Source organism: Polistes dominula, unplaced genomic scaffold (genome assembly GCF_049000335.1).
Source record: "Polistes dominula isolate Pdom_NZ unplaced genomic scaffold, Pdom_raw_medaka contig_22, whole genome shotgun sequence".
Lineage (NCBI taxonomy): Eukaryota > Metazoa > Arthropoda > Insecta > Hymenoptera > Vespidae > Polistes > Polistes dominula.
Window position 1 is genome coordinate 364870 of NW_028300966.1, and position 20470 is coordinate 385339.

At 35.5% G+C, this 20470-nt stretch overlaps 2 protein-coding genes and 1 long non-coding RNA gene across 5 annotated transcripts in view; 1 reads left to right on the forward strand and 2 right to left on the reverse strand.

Moving 5' to 3' along the window:
- Positions 1-547: 547 nt before the first annotated feature.
- Positions 548-14757, reverse strand: LOC107070662 (obg-like ATPase 1). The gene is made up of 11 exons (XM_015329075.2): positions 14617-14757; positions 13002-13183; positions 6868-6928; positions 4697-4824; positions 4428-4603; positions 4053-4130; positions 3834-3931; positions 3126-3266; positions 1664-1760; positions 1444-1566; positions 548-1291 (listed from the first exon to the last, which is right to left on the reverse strand). Exons 2-11 carry the CDS (start codon positions 13180-13182, stop codon positions 1181-1183), a joined length of 1194 nt encoding a protein of 397 aa, XP_015184561.1. The 5' UTR covers position 13183; positions 14617-14757; the 3' UTR covers positions 548-1180.
- Positions 6936-12994, reverse strand: LOC107070661 (adenylate kinase 9). The gene has a single exon (XM_015329074.2). The coding sequence runs from the start codon at positions 12843-12845 to the stop codon at positions 7032-7034; it is 5814 nt and encodes a 1937-aa protein (XP_015184560.1). The 5' UTR covers positions 12846-12994; the 3' UTR covers positions 6936-7031.
- LOC149032426 (uncharacterized) overlaps positions 13785-20470 on the forward strand; it is a 34863-nt gene continuing 28177 nt past the window's right edge. Inside the window, exons 1-4 of one of the 3 annotated variants that reach the window (XR_016176747.1) lie at positions 13785-14572; positions 14663-14804; positions 14965-15119; positions 15190-15676. This is a non-coding gene — a long non-coding RNA (uncharacterized LOC149032426). Of the gene's footprint in view, positions 14573-14662; positions 14805-14964; positions 15120-15189; positions 15677-20470 lie in introns of those variants that run through there. The other 2 variants (XR_016176746.1, XR_016176745.1) reach the window with 2 other exon arrangements.

Genomic DNA, 20470 nt, shown 5'->3' on the forward strand with positions numbered 1-20470 from the left:
GATAAGTTATTTGCAATATAATTGAATAAAATGTAAATAAAAACAAATACTTACAATGCATTACTAGTGGGACAAAGTTCAATGCAATTTTTACATATTGACGTATTTACTATTAAATAGTTAAATATAAATGTACAATAAAAACTATATGTAAATATAATAAATATATTGGGATCTCTAGCATTTGAATACGTTATCTGGTGGCTAACTTCAAAATTAGAGTAGATAGGTCGTAATTGCTACGCCACGCCCCTGCAAAAGATCCCAATATTTTATTTTACATAGGATAATGATGAAAAGTATTATCTTTTAACTTTGAACCTTTTGAACCCTTTAACATCTTTAACGTCTGTTGGTATGTGAAACGCCAGCTTTTATCATAGGAGTTTCTATTACATTTATTATAAGATGTGATTGATGCTTTTGGATAGCAGCAAACGGTAATGCATTATTTCATTTTCATGATTTTTCTACGTTTGATTTATTGAACATTTGTAGAATAAATACAGAGAATTGTTGAATTAAGAAATGTTCAAATTGATGTGAGTTATTTTCATAGCTCTCAATTTTTAATCTTTCTTTCTGTCCATTTCGCATATACAATCATCTCTTTTGAGAAAAAACTTGTACAAAAATGATTTTGTCTCTTTGAAATGTTATATCTTTGAAGATAAAGATACAGTAAACATTATGCAAGCTTTTCCAACATAAGCACACACACAGCGTGCTATACAAAGAGACGAGGCTATTTATTTACATAGACAAAAACTTAAAAAAAGTTACATTTTTTCTAAATAGAATCGTGCATGTTGTAAAAACAAAAGTTACACACTTGATAAACAAAAAAATGTTAATGTTAATGACGATGATACTAATTTTCATGTTTTTCTATTTCATTTCATTTGCTATTTAGAAAATAACAGAAATAACAAGTCCCTTTAGTATAGCAAACATTTGATCAATAAAAAAATATTCACATTGCTCGTATGACATCTTTTTTCATCGACACTATTTAAAGTTAAACATATATATATATTGAAAAGGGGAAAAAATTAAGATGAAATCAGGGAACATGAGAAAGCGGTTGAGAATGATTGCCATGAGGTGGATGCATGCAACAGGAGAGCAGTATCATGTTGATGTACAAAAAGACGAGCAACAACATGAGGAACGCGTGCCATCACTTCTTCTTTGCGTCCTTCAGTCCAGCACCAGCGTTAAATTTGAAAAAGATTATGTCACCATCCTCGACGACATAATTACGGCCCTGCTGTCTGTACTTTCCAGCAGCCTATTGAGCAATGGAAAAAGAATGTCGTAAATAGATATATATATTTACATATCCGCCAATAAATTCTAAAGTTATATCTTTGGCTTGTACAATTAGTACAGGTGTTTTAATTTGTCAGTGTTGCAGATACAGTAGTGTAAATAAATCAATACCTTAACTCCAGCTTCCGAGCCTTCATTTTTAAAGTCTTCGAATTTCATAACTTCAGCCATTATAAAACCTTTCTCGAAGTCAGTGTGAATTCTTCCAGCGGCTTGAGGCGCCTTTGTACCTTTCTAAATAATAAAATAATAATAAAAGTTAACGAAGCGAAAAGACGAGTCCAATCGTCACTTAGGTGTAGTCATATATAAAATAGAGTTAAGAAACTACCTGAATAGTCCATGCTTTAACTTCGTCATGACCGGCAGTAAAAAAGTACTGTAATTGTAATGCTTTGTAGCCTTGGACAATGATCTTGTCTAGGGCACTGTAAAAGATCCAAAAGAATTAATATGAATAATGTAAGATTAGATTTCTATGATATTTATTATTATATTTTTTGATGAGAAAGTAGAAAAGAGAGAGAGAGAGAGAGAGAGAGAGAAAATAAAGAATTTAATCACTCGCATTAAATCGATTAAAGTTGAAGTCGATAGAGCGGTATGTACAAAGGGCGACTATTTTAGTTTTGCGGATTGCAAAACGATGAATTCCCGTTCAAAAGGAGGAACGTTCAAAACGTTGGACCATGGAATATGATTGTCTCGGGCCAAATATCGTCTAATGACAGGGTACGTCGGGATGAGCTCTCCCACTTGGTAGGTCTCAACACAACTTCTCTCCAGACTTCAAGGAATACGCATAAAGCCGAACGACTTAATGCCGTAATATTATCATTCTGACTTTCAGAGACCTACTTCGCCGCCGCCGACGACGACGACGAAAACAAACGACGACAACGAACGACAACGAACGACAACGAACGACAACGAACGACGACGACGGCAAATACATACTAACAGATGTGTTCTATTTTTGACCGTGAAATTAAAGGTGAAACACTATTCCTTATTTCGTGTATACATTTTTCGTATAAAGATAGTTTTATTAATATCTTATGATAAAGAGAACTAGTATTTCAAAGGTGAGTTCAATGAAAACATATTTGATCGTATGCAAAGTTAAATCTACTTGAGAATAATTTTCCATTTGTAAAAGTTAACAATACAATGTCGTAGTCTCGTGTAAATTTGCTTGAACGTGGCACACGTGCATTGAACACCCTACGGGTACGATTGACCCACTAGCCAACTCAGCCGTTCTGCCTTTCGGCTCTCCTTCAGCACAGATTATACCCTCTTCTCTCCTGGGTACGCGCGAGGGCGGCGGCCAGTTTTTATGCAATTTCGTAAGAATTTGAATAGCTGTTCGTAAAAATATAATACGGTTCTCTAACTCTCTTTCTCTTCGTTCTTCTCATCGAAACAACCGTAGTTTTTATTAGTTTCTCTTCGCGTTAGAAAGAAAAAGGTAGAGAGAGAAAAAAGGTTGAGAAAAAGATAGAGAGAGAAAGAGAAAGAGAGAGAGAACTAGTCTAGACGTTCCAAGAGTCGTCCCCAGCCGTTATTAGTACGGTTAGAAGATAATTCGTTGCATACTTAAATGTGGGAACCCCCTGTTATTCCATGGACCTACGTATTTTTATCTCTTTCTTTATTCGTGAATTTGAAGAAAATGCGACTAAACGTTTCGACAATTTTTAACTTTCAAATAAAAATAATCTCCCATTTGTAAAAACGTACATTCGTCGTATCGATCAAGGATGAACAGATTTGAAAGCAATGATGCCTACCTAGTGACTTTGTTTTCCTCGAAATATTTAGCTCGTTCCGGTTCTTCCATGTCAAAAACTTTATTTTCAAATGCACCGCTGAAAGGAATGAGCACAGCTCCTGGATCATTCTTATCCACCCATTCTTTGATCTTGACTAACCTGAAACATCGTTAAGATTAGATGAAAGTTTCGAGATTTTTTTGATCGAACAAACAAATTGTTTTCAAATATATAATAGCGTGAAAGTGCATGATGTAAAATAAAAGATTATAAAAGGGCTCTGTGAATCATGCACTAACTTAACGTCGAGTATACGCGATAGGCTTACAATTCAACTGCACTTTCCCACGATATCATTTTCGCAATGCACCTCTGCAAATCGTTCCTGAATAATAGATCGACGAAACTATTGGAGTGTTAGTGAGCCCTCGAGCGTGCGTATGAATACGCGTTTACATGTCGACACGCACGTATAAATAATTCCGTTCTCTATAGTGTTTTGCAACGCGCTTCACCGTCCACCACCACGTCGATAGAAACGTGCGGAAAATGAAACGACGAGTATTCCTACGAATATCTAGCGATTTATTTTGTGAAAATAATATTATCTCTGTACAATCTACGTTTATCCTTATAATCAAGATTATTAATAGGATCTAAAACTTCGTTTCTTTATTTTTCTTTTTTTTTTTTTTTATATTTCTATGAAATTAGAATGAAACGTACCATTTGTTCTTTTTACGAATGTAATCCTTTTCCGAAAGATTAACCAGATAAATAACTGGTTTAGACGTGAGGAAGAGATATTTGTTGAGTACCTCGATCTGCAATCAAATGTTAAAGACGATCATGAATGTGCGTTGTTATCGTAGATGGTACTATAACGATTGAACGAGCAAATTGCATGTTTCTTGCGACAATGGGAAGGAAAACTTGCAAACTTACGTCATTTGCGCTCCAATCGGCGAACCTGATATGCTTCTTGTCGTCTACCAAAACACCTTTAACTTTTAAAAGTGTATCCTGTTGAGAGAGAAAAAAAAACAAAAAGAAACACACAGGCAAAATACTATTAACGATTTGTAACACGCAAGTAGAATTACTGCAGTAGCGTACTAGTTAAAATCGACTTGAAATCAATCTCGACGATTGTTCGATCACGCGAGTTTTGGAGTTTTGTTAAATTGGAAAGTCGGAAATTGCTTGGAAATTGATCAACGAGAATCGAGGAGTACATTTGTTCCGAGAACAACTTTGTTTAGTCTTTTTAATTTACTCGATTGATTATTCGATAAAAAAATGATTTTCGTTAACACTCACGTATTCTGGTTTCAATTTCTTATCGTTACCACGAACAACCAATTTTTCCAATTTCTCAAGATGACCATTCAGAAACTCGACGTCCTTCAGTCGTAATTCTTCGCTAATTATTTCCAGATCTCGTACTGGATTAACGTCACCTTCTACGTGAGTAACATCGTCGTCTTCGAAAGCTCCTGTAGATATATACATACAATCATTCGTTCGATATCTCATTTTTCTCATTAATTTTATTATCAACATAATAATTATACAAATATCATGCTCACGGCAAAGATGAAAAATTCCATCGCAGGCACTGATGTGAGAAAGAAAAGCATTTCCTAAACCCTGTCCTTCGGCAGCACCTTTTACTAAACCAGCGATGTCCACTACGTTTAAAAATGCTGGGACTTTGCTAAGAAAAAATACAACATTTCTTTTGAAATAATTTCAAACAAAAAAATGATTCATTTATCAAGTCTCTTAAAGGAATTGTTCGAATGTCTCTGTAAAGTTAAATTTTTCAAATACGTTCACGTTGTCCCCCCTCCTATTGATAAAGAAAAGAAAGAAGAGATAGAAAGAGACAGGGAGAATTCCGATTAAAGGTCGAGGGTGTACGGTGGTGCCCATGCACGTGCGTTGCATGGAAACGAGGGTGAGTAGTGACAACGAGGCACATTTAAATGCTAATGCCAGCGGCCTCATTAAATAATTAGCCTTTGAAGAGAGGCGCTGTGGAAAAGCAAACGAGAAGGGTGGTGGTGAACGCGTTATAGGCGGCTTTCATCACAGATCGCCGAATTCTCGGACACGTGCCATCAATGAGAGTATACGATACATCGTCAATGAAAGTATGATGATGATCGTATTCGAATAGTTCCAAAAGGGGGACAATAAGTTTCACTTTTTTATTTATACTTTTTTATTCAACATTATTTCTCATTGTTATAAATCATTTTAATTGAAAACAGATTTGATTAGAAAAAGAAAGAAATTGATTTGATACGATAAGAGTAATCCTTTAATCGAAAATTTGATTTTTTTTTTTCAATCCTTCTGCATGATCCTAACTGCTTTGCATTTTCAATTTCACCGAGTCGTTGTGCAAGCACGACGATGACGCGCGACAAGGTAAACACCGTTTTCATCGACGGTTAGCCGCGTTGATGGACACCGCAGCACATACAGCGGTTTCCGCACGATTCAAAGAGAGATTGTGTGTGTATGTGTGTGTGTGTTTGTGTGTGAGAGAACTAGCATGATGATACTCTGCCCGAGTTGGGAGTTTTCGACATATATCTAGGTACGTACGAGCATCTCGTTGAACCATCGTTGAACCATCGTTGGTGACTATCAACGCGACTATCCGTGTAAATGCGACCCTTTCGATCGATTTTACTAACTCTATCTATCTATCATCTATCTCTCTCTTTCTTTCCTTGTTTCACATGTTTCGATTGAAATTTTTCATTGAAAATGATTGATAAAAATTAATAAAATAACAACATTACAACGTTATAACGTTAAATACGCTTTATTAGGAATATTATTACCGCTGTACACATGCGTAATATTTGGAAATGAATTAGTCGAAATAAATTATATAAATAATTATATTATAATACAAAAAAAAAATAATAATATTCCTAATAAAAAGTATTTAACATTATAACGTTCTGATTTTAGTATATTTTGTGATGACTTCGAGGGTTAAATTATGCTATAATATAAGAAGAGTATATTAGAATATTCAAATAATTGTTAATTAATCGAAAGAAATGTGTATTGTTAATAAAAACCACCAGGTATATGATCGCAGTAACGTCTTTCTCGGAATTCACCTTTAGACTGACATATAAACAACATTTAATATAAGAATTTTGAAGAGTACGGTACTCCGATCATATAATTCGAGTTTTTCGACACCATTAGACACTTGTATTCATTAATTAATAATTATTTTAATATTTTAATACACTTAACTTATATTACAGCAACATTTAACCCTCGAAGTCATCACTGCGTAGGAGTGATAAATTAATTTACATTAAAATGAAAATAATTCTTAAATTAAAATAACAGTTGCAATTTATAAAGTTGAGTAAAGTCTTAGCAATGGTTCCTTCCTAACGTCTGTAAGAGAAATTTAGGTCAATCTGCATTGCAGATCACGTGCTACGAAACGTGCACCCTACCTCTTTTCGTTTCGTTTCTTTTCTTTTATTCTTTTATCGTCTCCTCTCCTCGCGAGAGAATAAAGGCGAAGGAAGTATGGAAATGTCGTTGGTTATTCCGAATCGTTTACTTTTGCAAGTGTATATGTACGTAAATACGTAAGAAAAGTAAAGAAATGTTAGATAGATTCTTTCTATTCCCTTTTCAACACGACGATAACGTATTCGAGAGACATTCGACTAGCTAGCTATGATCAAATAATGTTTGCACGATTGCTTACCTGGCCGGTTTGAAGTATTCGCATAAATAGTCGTACCTTGCGTCGGGTACTGGTACACGACGTGCCTTAACAAACAATTTCAAAGATCATACTTTTTGATAATCATTATATTAATATAATATTAGAATATATGTTGATTAATAATTAATAATTCCAGTAGAAGGTTAGGAAGAATCTTCAGGATCATCTAAAATCTGTGTCGGTGATGTTCGTCGGAATTTAATAGAGCTTACTCGTCGTATATCAGAATTAACATTAATTCTCATTTTATAATAACTCGTTGGAATTTTTAAATTAGGATTAAGTTTATGCTTCATGTTACAAATCGTCATTTCCATGATTCGTTTACGAGCTTTCATACGTTCGCTAACTTTCCGATAAATATCCATTTCTTTAAAAGTACAAGATACATTACGAATTTTGAAAAGAACACCCATGTAAATTGCTGCACTAGCAGCAACAGACAAGCCTGGAATTTTTGGACGAAAGACTGCAACTTCGTTGACAGCTTTTATTACACATTTTGCTACCGTTTCTTCTAAATATCCGATAATTGGTAATTTATTGATATTAATGTCGGGTATGTTGAAAGGAAAATGAATTTGTATGTCACAATATTTCATCCAACGTAAGAGAAACTGATCTTGACAATGTTGGCTGCAGAAGAGATAGAGCTTGTCGTCATAGAGAACAGCTAAATCGATTTTGCCAGAGATTAGATTTCGATTGGGTAAACTGTCGACGTAAGTAACCAAACAGCATCCATTAGCTTGCAAACGTCTTGCCCAGCATGCGTGGTTCAAATCGATCGTCTCATCTACGATTCGTGGACGAATTTTTGGTAAAATAGTTGTGTTCATTGGTGGAATATATCGAAGTGGATCTTTGATAAAATCCTTTTTGTGTTTCGTACATATCCAATAAAAATATTCACGAAATTGTACTACTCCGATACGATCGATCAGTCCACCTGAAGAAACTATACTGTCATCGAGTAATAGACAAACAGGACAATACGATTCGTAAATACTTTGACATGATTTGAATTCGTAAGGTGATACACACATATTTTTTAAATGATGAACTTTGTCGTAATCAGCTTCACGAAAGTATCGTCTAATGTTCATCAATTTTTCTCGTACCACTTGATCGGCATAAGTCCATACACCCCACTTGCTGTTACTCGCATCTATTTCAAAAATATTTTGCGAAAATTTCTTTAACCAATCACGATAATTGTCTTGATCAATTTGCCACTGATTGTAAAGATGAATCAAATGTTCAACACCAAAGTCCATCGGTTTGTTAGCTTCCTTATTAACGTAAGACAAACATTCCAAACAGAATTTCAAATCAGCTTTAAGATCAATGACGATCATTGGACGTATATGGAGAAAAGCCAACTCTTCGGATTGTCCACGATTACATGGGAATCCATCGAGAACGTAGCCTTGAGAAGCTGTGCGTGGATTAATCGAATACATTTCAACAGCTCGACTCATTAATTTATTATCAATAGTAACGTTATTTTCAAAGTTTGATTCAATTTTTGTAGCTAAATTGGTCCACGGATAATTACTCGTTACATATTGCAAAGCTTTATCGATTGAAATTAATTTTAAACCATATGTTTCGGCAAAACGTTCAGCAAGTGTTGTCTTTCCACATTTAGGTGGACCAATGATGGAAAGATTCATTGAAATGAGCGGTGTCACTGAATCTTGTTCAAGATACTTCAATGGATTTTTAATAAAAACAGATGCAGCATCTTGACCACATAAAAAATAAATATACTGTCGATGGATCACAGGTATCACTTCATCTTTCGCTTCCATTGGTAAAAACATTTGAATTGGTATTTTATTTTGATATAATTGAACCGGACACCATCGACCAAATGTGCTTAGAAAATAATATCCACATTCTAAAAGACGTTCGGCTGTTTCCATATCGATGGAATAAGTTCTTTCGAACATTGACGTATCTCGAAAGACATAGTTTTCAAGATGTCTTTGTACTTGTATTATCATTTTGCGCTCACTTTGTTCACCGTCTATTTCTATCCAAGGTATCGTTTCATTTTCCATAGAAGTACGAATGAATTGTATTTTTTGATGATTATTTTCATACATTTCTTCCAATTGTCTCGAAATTCTTTCTCTAGCTGTAACGATATCTTCCCAATCGATAAATCGCACAGGCTCAGTATTCTCTTCTCGCCAAATTTCTTCTAATTCGATTCTTTCGTTCGTACTTAATTCGAAATAATTATTGTTCATAGAAAAATCGTACGATTCATCTTCAAACATTTCTTCTTCTTCTTCTTCGTTGAACAATTGTTCACGTTTTTCTTGGATTATTTTTTCTATCCATTCGTCTCGTCTTTTAATATAATTATTCATTTCTTCGTTATATCTTTCATCTTCGATAAGTTTATCTTTTTCTTGTTGTTCCTTCCAAAAATGAAGATATTTCGGTAACAATCTTTCCAATGATTTTTCTAAACTACATTTAAGTTCGATTATTACTTCAGGTACCATACATTTTTCTAACATCATTTCTACATCTTGAGAACAAATTGGAAAAGCATCGAGTACAAGACCACATTTATCGAATGGTGATTGAAAATAATTTAAAAAACATTCACGAAGTATATACTTGTTTAATGTTCCACCATTTTTAATATATTCTTTGATAAACATAAATATGAAAGTTTCGTTTGTATTGTATCTAATATCGTTTATATCTTCAGGTAAATCAATTTCATCGAGTTCTGTTTCTTCAGGAATTATCAGATTATCTTTTAACGTGAAAGCTTTCATTCTTCTACTTGTCATATATTTTTCTAAACATTTCATATAATCAACGTGAAATAATCCATATTCTTTAGACAAAGCATTTGACAAAGTAGTTTTTCCACTTCCAGGTAAACCAATGACACTAATTCGTAATGGTGGTATCACCATTGGTGGTTTTATCAAAGGAATAGAAAAATTCGATGGATTATCAATGAATTCTTGTAATGCTCGTTCATTGGATAATAGATAAATTTTATTCATGAACATTGCACTATAATCTTCTTTACCTTTCCAAAGGATATTGTATTTTGTTAACACTACAGGACAATAATTATTACTGTCACCTAATCGACGATTATCCTTAGAAATGATTTGACTTTTAATCGATCGTGTTTTATCTTCATCTTCGGTATACGTATTATCTTGTATCATTTCTTCTTCCTTTATCAATCTTTCATTTTCTTTATCTTCTTCACTCATCACAGTTGCTTTCCAATCATAACGATCTTTAATTTGTTTAACAACGTGACTAGTAATATTTTTGATTGATCCGATCTCACAAAGTATCACATTTTGATTGAATTCTTTCATGTCATATCGAAAATTTCTCAAAGTTGATTGATAATCGTCAAGATGTTGAAGATATTTTTCTAATTGTATGTTTGATTCATCTTCAAACATATCATCGTTAAATTCATTTTCCCCTGATTCATAATTTGTTTGAAAATTTTGCCAATTTTCAATAAGATGATAATATGGTTCCTCTTCGAAAATGATTACAACGTCTTCAAAAATAATGTTACTCTCTTTTAGAATTTTCGTCCAAACATCAAATTCCATGTACATATCATCGATAACAAAACCACCGTCTCTATTTATTCCATCTTCCAATATTTCGTATGGAATATTTTCTATATGTTTAATAATTAAATCAGCTTTTTCATCGGTGCTTAATTCGATGGGTTCATCGTACAAATATTTGACAAGATTCTGTAATATATTGGAAACTTCAGGATCATGTTCGGTTAATTTTCTAATCGGTGGTTCATCTTCTCTTAAATTATCTGGTGCATAAGCATGCAAAATATTGTTATCCTTTTTTATTTCTTGCCAAAGACGATGGTCCGTTTCAACGTGTCCAATATTATTCTCTTGTAATATTTTACGTAATGATTTCAATTCGTCACGTATATCTTTGTATTGTTCACGCGGTGTTATGGTATTTTCAGATTGAACGATGTCCATCACACGTTGAATAGTCAAAACGATATCTTCGTACCATGCTTTAAGATCAGCTTCTTTTTTCACTTGTCTCATTTTCCTTTCTTTCTCCAATTTCATTCTCAATTCTCGTATAACATCATCGACCATTTCACGCATACCATCGATAATTTTATTATTAATGTAATCTTTTTTCAAATTATTTTCTAAATTATTAACATCGACAACCGTACCATTGAAAATTTGTGCCAATTCTCGACTCAACTTCGATTTACCTGAATATCTCGGACCGATAATTGCAATCTTGCAAGTTAAACGCGGATTGGGTGGTAATAAAAATGTTCTAGGATTGTTTAAAAATAATTGAAGTGCTTCATCGGATGAGAGAAAAAAAATATTGTTGAGAAATGTTAGGGAATATTTTGAAAAACCTTCGACGGTTCTTCCTTTGGCCAATTCGACCGGGCAATAAAATTTCCAACGCGACAGTCTCCAAGGAAACCTCAAACCTACGGACTCCTTGCTCGCCATTTCTCGAAAAGCATTCTCCTTGCTCATACCCTCGAGCTCCTCCTCCAAGGTAATTTGCCTTGTGTCTTCTTTTTCCTTTCCTCTTTCTTCTTCCTCTTCTTCCTCTACCATCCCTAACTCGTCGATTCGTTCTATCAACCGTTTTGGAAGTAACAATCGTGGCAATGATAATATACGCAAACGCACACTAACAATTTCAAACATTTGCAAAGGATTTGTACGACCATCTACGCGTATTACGTTCTGAGGATTTTGAAGAAGAATCCATTTGTCTATCACAGGTATAGCCAGACGTTTGTATAACTCGCATCGATTTTTCACATTCTTTAGAATTTCGTCCATTTCTTTAGAAAAATATTCTTTATTTTCTTTTAATGTATCCGATACATTTGAATCAGAACTTTGGATATTATCGTCGATATTATCTTCTGTAAATAATTGAATATTTTCAATAGTGTTCACCGACAAAGTGGAGTCTACAGATTTTAAGATCAACGAATCTGTTCTCATAAGTTCGTATTTTTTCAAAAGATCTTCGTCGGGACATATTATGTAGATAATGATAGATGGTTTTAAAGGCCACGTTGAAAAGATTTCATCGATCTGGTTAGGTATATCTTGTTCTGGATCAATTCTCATTTTGCAGGAGGATTTTTGTATATCTTCGGAATTGCTTGAACTCGGTGTTAATATCGTTTCACAGGTCGATAAGTGATCATTTTCCGTGTTGATTTCATTTATCATCGATTTAATACGTAATTCAGCGATTTTAGGATAAAACAAATGATCGACATTTGAATTATTAGGAATAAAAGGTAACCCTTCCAACACATAACCCTTATGTCTAACGTCTCTCATATTAATTCTATTTTGGATTAGATTTTGAATGATTTCGGAAGTTAAATTTTGACCGGAATGTAAAATTTGTTCAATGTACTTGCCCTTTTTCGTTTTAGATTGTATTTCTTGTTCGACAAGAGATTCCGGAGAAATTAAAACGCATTTCCAACCGTCGGCAATCATCATAGCGAGTTCTCGACTATTTACACCTGGCTTTCCGAATATAACAAAAGATACTGGTTTCGTTTTGAGATATTTTATTCTCGTTTCTTCCTCGGAATAAGGATCGCGGTGGACAAAGGGCTCCGTTGGTGGTTCAAAATGCGCTTGATATTCATTTTTCGAACATTTACAGGTATTCGAAAATCTTGTAAAGGGATTTGTGTCTTCGTTAAAGGCATAGTAAATGTTGGCTTTTGGATTAGGAATTGAATGAGCTGGTGGCCAAAAGGGAACGTATTCTTGACGAGGGTAGCCCTTGACGAATCGTAAGAAACTTTTTCTTAATATGTATGACGATGTGACGTAAAATTTATTCTTTTCCTTTTGACTATCGTTTCTTAAGCGTTCAATCGCTCGATTACACATTATTCATAATCGGGTTATACATATATATATATATCAATGTTATAAATAAAACGTTGTGAGTTGAAGTAAGTTACGAACAAACGAAAACTAAGTATTGCCTTGACAAAACTTTGATCAGAGAGAATAATAAAAATGTATAAAAATTCAGATACTTATTTTCATTCGGATCGATGGTGCAGAAAGGAAAGTTCTCCGCCGCTGCTTGACTTTTAGTGAGTACATTAAAGAAGGTAGACTTGCCGACGTTTGGTATTCCAACGATACCAACTTTTAAATTAGTCCCTACTCGTCCTATGAGTGGCTTTCTTTCGGGTTCCTCGACTTTTTTCGGTGCCATTCTGTAAAAAAAGAAAAAGCAGCAAGAAGACAAAATTGGTGGAGAACGGAAGTAATTAAAAATTGGCGTCGCGCATCCTTCGAGGAAGAGGTTGGTTGGATCGTCTCGATCGTTTTACAAGGAGTCGCTTGGAAGCGCCTGAAGGCGCGAAATCGAAATACTCGAAGAGGGAGGAAGGAAGAGAGGGAGGGAGGGAGGGAGGAAGGGAGGGCTCTCGAAGAACGCTCGCGGTGACTAATTATATTAATACGAGAACGGCACGTCGAACGATCGCTGTGTTTACCGGCGATCCATGTTCTCCTCGTGGATCTTTTACCGATATCTCGAGCGAGGGAGGAGGAAGATGGCGGGCAAGCAAGGATTAGTGGGCAACAGAGCCGCGAATCACCGGCATCACAAGGAGAATCCGCGAGTACGCCCGAGGCCGCCAATCCGCCACCGTCTACTCCCGGTTCCTGCTCCCCTTGCCCTACCCCTCTTTTTTTGCTATCGCTCTTCTTGCTATCTTTCTCCTCCCTGCTCCCCTTTCTTGCCACGAGATCGTGCAACCATCGTCCTCCGTAAAAAAAAAAAAAAAGAATAACGACCAAGGCGAACCAACCGCGTTGATGTTTTTCATCCTTTTTTTTTTTATTCTTTTTTTTAAATCCTTTTTTCATCCTTTTTTCATTGCTATCCCGAGGAAATTTGCAAATTACGATAATGGAGAAGCCGCGAAAGAGGTTCGGTCGCGGGGCGCGATGCTACCTCGACGAAGAGCCGCCGCATCGTCGCACCACTGCACCACTGCACCGCAGCATCACGCCGTGACCGTTCCTCCTCCTTTATGACGTCGTCTTGCCCACGGGGATCTATCTACGTACGATAATGACCGACCACGGCGTTTCTCTTCGACGATCTCTTTTATTTTAACTTCTATCGCTAACTTTAACTTTCCAATTTTAAACTATTCGAATTTTATTTACCTACCATTATTAATCAACATTGTTTTTTACTAATTTCATATTTTGTCAATTTGAATTCTACCGCCTTTTTACTTTAAATTATTCGTCCAATCAGATGACGCACGTAGCGCTGATATGCACGTTCAGTGCTGCCCTCTGTCTTTACCAAAGTGAATCAATGAAGTGCAGAGGCTACATCTGAAAACTTAACCTTACTTCTATCACGGAAAAGTTTACGATTCTGACACTAGCGTAAAAGATAAGACGGCTCGTTTTATTCAGATTTAATAAACAAGTAATTACGAGAGATTTTGAAGAAACTTATGCTCGTCGTCGACATCTTACAAAGAGTATTATTAAACTACTATTGAACGATTGAACACGTTTTTATCCAGGATTCCTAGCATGAAATACGAAACACCTTTAAAATCAACGACGCCTTATTTGTACGCTAAATAAATGAGTATATTTTTTCGTTAATTCGAAATACCTTGTTTATTTTGTTCTCGGCAAGCCACGTACGATGATTTTTCTAGCACAACGTGTCGCACTTTCACGATGGCAAATACACAGCACACGTTGATGACGTCAGACGACTTCGACCGGCAGTCTCCCGCTGCGAAACAGTTTTCTATTCTATCGACACAGTCGTGTTGTGCGGCCTCTCCCTGACCAAAGGTAATATTTCCTCTTCTTCTCGACAATCAAATTTGGCGCGAATTTCTACGATATGATTATCATATCATTATTATTTATATCATATGTATTAATTGACATATTATTGTATCATATTTATAACAATAATTAAACATATTTTTATCGATTCTATGAAATTTAGGTTATCTTTGTACATTGCAGAAAATACGCTTGTACATTTATTTGCACGAAACAACAAATCTTTTCTCGAGCGAAATTATCTTTATTATCACGAATTCCTTCAGGTGTTAATCCTTTGAGTATCAAAGTCCTTCAGGAATCAAGGTGTAAAGGGTGGTAAGAATGCAATCAGTTCCCATGCAAATGTTCAATTGTTTATATGACATTTTATGGAATAAATTTGTAGGAGGAAATATTTCTGACTCGTTTCACCGACAAAGAAAGAAAATAATTCCTTTTTCTAAATGGTTATAAAGGATAGTATAAGGAAGGAAAGAAATTTGAAGGATTCGGATCGCGATTATCCGAGTCTAATTCGTGGTACGTGCGCGCGTATGGGATCGTGAATCACCATGGAGGAGAGCCCGTAATTCCTGGGATAATATTAAGATTGCCGAGGAATGAAATAAAAGGATCGAAGTTGCGTATGTGTTTTAGTGGCGCCGTGAGATCGGCAAGGGAAAAGGGCGCGCCGGCTGCGACTACGCCTTCGCGCGTGGAACATCATTCAGCCCCTTTAAATAAGATCCTCTTTTCGACTTATTTACGAATTTCAAATTAAACGTTTGTTTTATTTAAATACTCTCTCTCTCTCTCTTTTAAATCGTTTCATTGTAATATCAATAATTGTAATAGTATTAACGATTAACATGAACAGATTCAACACACATAGATAAAATTTCGATGGAAAAGATTTGTTGTTTCTTCGATAGATATATATATATATTTGTATTAAAGTTTGTAATCGATTAGAGATAGATCAACAAAATGTTGAGTAAAAGATTTGACACGTTTGGAAAAGTCAGCATTGTAAGTTACGATCGATCGATCGATCGTTGGATCGTTTGTTCGTTCCTTCGTTCGTTCGTTCGTTCGATCGTTCTAACGTACCGCGAATCGTCGTTGCGCCATGTGATTATTTCAATTATTTTATTACGTATCGTATCAATCTTGGTCCATATAATGCATATAATCAGGAGGCCATTATTCTGCGAACGCGCACGGCCAACGAAAAAGGTCCTCCTCCTCCTCCTCATCCACCCTTCTTCTCTTTTTCTCCTTCTCTCTCTGTTTCTCTGCGAGAGCTTACCCGCACACGATCTCAACTCGCTCGTTTTAACGATATTGTAATTTGGAGACCGCAAACTCGCTGACGTCACTGGTTGCACTCTTGAAAGAATAACATCTTGCTAGCGCGTCGGGGAAGACGGAGGAGAGGAACGATCGATTCTCCCTCTTTTCACCATACCCTTTTTCCCCCTTTTTCAGTCGATAATTTCGATGAAAAGGATATTAGCGAGCTACGAATTATAGGAATTTTGATGGGATTAGATATTCGCTGAATTGAAGGGATTGCGTTACTAATTTCTTTCACAACGATCTATGTGCCGATCGTTACGCCGAGATTTATTCCTTCGCGAAGGCCACTGCCGTGGTGAGATCAATGGAAATTTTTATTTCTTTCTCATCTGTATCGAATATTTTTTTTAATCATAAATTACAAGGGCTATAGTAACGACTCAATTTTACTTTCAAAATTGGCTATAACTTTATAAAAAAATACTCATCATGTAATATATTTATGTATAAAACACATAGACGAAATGAAACATATACAACGGTGTATATTTCGGTATAGAAAAGAAAGATTAATGGTCTACTTTTAAGTAACCATCGTAATGTGCTCTTGGCATAGTACAGAAGAACCTACAGAAGAAAATACGTTAAAGACATCATCGTACAAACTAATATAATACTTACACGCCTCTTAGAATTCTCATTGACTTACCTTTACTTATGGTTCTTATGGTTCCTTTTTTTGGGGTGTCGTATAAAAAAGAAAATTATTTTCCTTCTTAATTGCACCAGTAAGATGCAAGTGAAATATAGTTGAAGGAGATGAATTTTCAACCCCTACGTTGATGCTTTTTATACAACCAAAGACAGATGGTAAAAATGAAAGATTCAATGAAGCCAAGTTAAACCATAATTAAGGTAATCTCTAAAGATACTTCCGTGGGACGTTGATGTAAAAAAAAAATATCAGCAGCGTATAACAACGTTGTGTAATAATTTACCGACAAGTCGGACATACCCTAGCGATGTTCCATCGGTTGCATTACGAGCTCGTAAAACTCGTTGCTGTTTCTGCGTTACATCCGTTCTTTCTTACCTTTTTACGAGGCAAATGAGAGATTATAAGGAGTATTCTCTTACACGAGTTTCACCATCTTATGCGATACCTCCCCGATACATCTTTTTCCATCCTTTTACTCTTTTGCATATCCGTATTTGGCAAGTAAAACGTAGACGCCAGATGGAAAAAGAAAGTTAAGAAAATTTCAGGGTCGGTCAGTTGGAAAGGTGTATGTGTATATCTATATATATATATATATATATATCGTGTAATAATAATTTGAGGGGTTGAGTTGTGAGATAGATAATTAATTTTTTTTTTATCTATTTATAATCTTTATGTAATTTATTCCTTTTTTGCGAAACATATAGATATACATATTATAAATCTATACAACACACTGTGTGCAGTTTCATCCAACTTGAAAGACAGGATAGTTTATATCTTAATCTCAATTTATAATATTCGCAATATTATTTTATTGCGAATTGTGAGTCACAGCAACGCGTGGCGGGACACCCCTACTTATATATATATATCATATAGATATATTTAGTTGTATTATCATTTTCATTTTGTTTTGTTTTTTCCTTTAAGAGGTAGAATAAAAAGAAAGGAAACTTTTACATATCCGAAAGCTATAATTCTCACGTACGTAAGTCTCTAACGAGAAATAGCAAGGCGGCAGCCATAAGAAGGAAACCCTGATAATTCTCCGAGCATGTAGACACGCAATTAAGGTGTAACGTTTCGAAGTTCTGCTCGTAAACAACGCGGGCAAAGTAGCGGAACCTCCGAGACTCGATTCCGCCCGTCAATTGTTACCAATTGTTGCCAATCAGAGTAATACGTGTGATTAGAGCGAGAAGGTTGCCGGCACTGCACAGTACCCTGCCATATATTGCTCTGATTACACCGTATGCTATATTAATTTCGAATTAATTACGTGCCATCCTTTGGATTCATGCGGTAGCGCGCGCGTACACACACACACACATACACACACATCACGAGCGAAATCGACTAACAATAAGTTTTACAATGCGTTTCATCCTTCCGATAATTAAGTAGAGTATATGTATATTATTCTCTCTATTTTTTTTTAATTTTTCTCTATTGTAATAAAAGGAACATTTGCAGTGTTATCGACACCTATTGTAATAACAAAAATTTGATTACGGTCGTAAATTTAATCGTATCTTTTGAAACTATTTTAAACGATCTATCGAGATTTTAATATCTCTTAATTGTTACGACTTTGTATCACGAATTTTCTCTATTATCATTTACGACAATACGCGTACTTATTTCCTTTACTTTTTTTTAAAAATTTTTTTTATCATATTCGTCGCATTACGTCGAGTAATTTTAACGAGCATTTATCTTTTCTTTGTGACTATCAAGAATCGTGCATCGGTGTTATTAACGTTAGAGATTGTTGTTAGATAATCAATAATTACCGCCTCATATAGGTACTTTATATCGTAGTAACTAATTGCAACAATTGTTTTTTTTTTTTTTAATATTATATACGATGCTTATATTTTAACACGATTCAACTGACTTCATTAATGTCAATATATATATTTCTGTTAATAAGTTTCCACATTAGATGTATAATAATATTGTACGGTGAAATTTTAAAATGGCGGGGTAGAGGTTACTTTAATTTCATCTCGTCATTTTCTTCTATGGTAAAAAGTAACATGTATGTATATGTCTACTTATACAAATGCTAATCGCTCACGAAACGAAGCAATTCGAGAACGATTAGCATACGCACAAGCATTTTCTTCTCATGAATCGCGTCCTCGTGGTCCCGCGATCGGAGTAAGGGCCCGGCCCGGTGATTGGCAAAAGAAGAAAAACAAGAAGAAGAAGAAGAAGAAGAAGAAGAAGAAGAAAGAAATCGATGCGTTCGTGCATCGCGTGGCTGAAAGTGAACCAACCGGTGGCCACGCCTCCTTAGACAGCCGCCAGCCAACAATTAAGATTTGATCGGCAAAAATGGTCGAGGCAAAATGGCGCTGGCCACTGAATACGTAATGTCGAACGGAGCTGAGACACGCGGCTCTTCGAGCCTTTACTTTGAATTCGCATTTTAAAAAGCCCTATCGTTCATTCTTTTCTTTTTTCTCTCTATAAGATTCCTCCTTACGTTGATTTATTTATACACCATGATCGTACGTTTTGACCAACTCTAGTTGAGTAACCAACAACCATTGTTCCAATACTCCTGTACGAATGCAACCGATCGTGCATACCTGTGTGGTACATACAAACGGCACGGTGTTTTCAATTTCCAAGAGAAATATTGTATCTATTATAAAATACGATTGCATGCTTATACTAATGAAAGTAACTAGTATATCTATAGATAGATAGATAGATAGTAGGATACAAAGAAACGTATATCCGATGGCGGAATTTCGCGTTTTGCATGGCCATCACGTTGCGAGGAAGAAGGTGGTCGTGGTTGAAGAAGAAGGGGTCGAAGGAGGAGAGGAGGTAGGATAAAGGTTGGAAATAGAGGGAGAATATAAATCATATCGATAGAGACACGCAACATCGTTTCAGCGTGCATATTTTGTACGTCCTTCTAACAGAGCTTGTCCTTGATACTTAATGCAAGAGAGTCTCGCGCATGCCGGTACCTTGACACGACAATTTTGTTTCCCCTCTGAACGTAATCGTTTCCCTCGGTTTCCTCGTTTCGTCGTTTTCTATGATTTTCTCTAAAGCGAGTTCATCGTACCGAATAAAGCCGTGTTTTTTTTTTCTTTCCTTATTTTCTTCTTGTAGAAAGGGATGAGGCGGGTGGGGATGGGGCGGAAAGAAGAGACGGATTAAAATTGCACGAACGTTTTCGCCAAGGTACTTGTACAATATACGTTGGGCGAAAATACAGGTGAGACCACTCTAATCATGGTGAATGAGTCTTCGCCGGTAGCCACGTATCGTCATCGTTTTAACCCTCGACTCGAGACTCTCATTACGCTAATGCCCCGCCAATCACCATTTTTCCATCCCTGGCACACCCCTATCCACCTCTTTTTCTCGATCACTCCAATCGGAATCATGCAAACCGATTGAAAAAATCAAATACTTTGAGGGACTATTCTTCGGGGAGTAACTTATAAGTAGATATATCTGATACCACGAAATCAGGACTGGTTTCTAAGAATCGATAACATTTCAAAAGGAGATTCCTTATACAAGTTGAATAATGAAGATTCATTTTTTACTCTTGTCTATAATTCAGTACTCATCATTTACAATATGCAAGTACATAAGTTGTCGATCAAGGGATAAGTACTTCCGATTATTTGTT

Coding starts and splice junctions, on each gene's coding strand:
- LOC107070662 (XM_015329075.2), bottom strand. CDS start 13,182: ATGGCACCGAAAAAAGTCGAGGAACCCGAAAGAAAGCCACTCATAGGA. Junction 4,604..4,696: donor TGGAATTTTTCATCTTTGCC/GTGAGCATGATA, acceptor ATATATCTACAG/GAGCTTTCGAAGACGACGAT. Junction 3,267..3,833: donor ATTCGTAAAAAGAACAAATG/GTACGTTTCATT, acceptor ACGATGTTTCAG/GTTAGTCAAGATCAAAGAAT.
- LOC107070661 (XM_015329074.2), bottom strand. CDS start 12,845: ATGTGTAATCGAGCGATTGAACGCTTAAGAAACGATAGTCAAAAGGAA.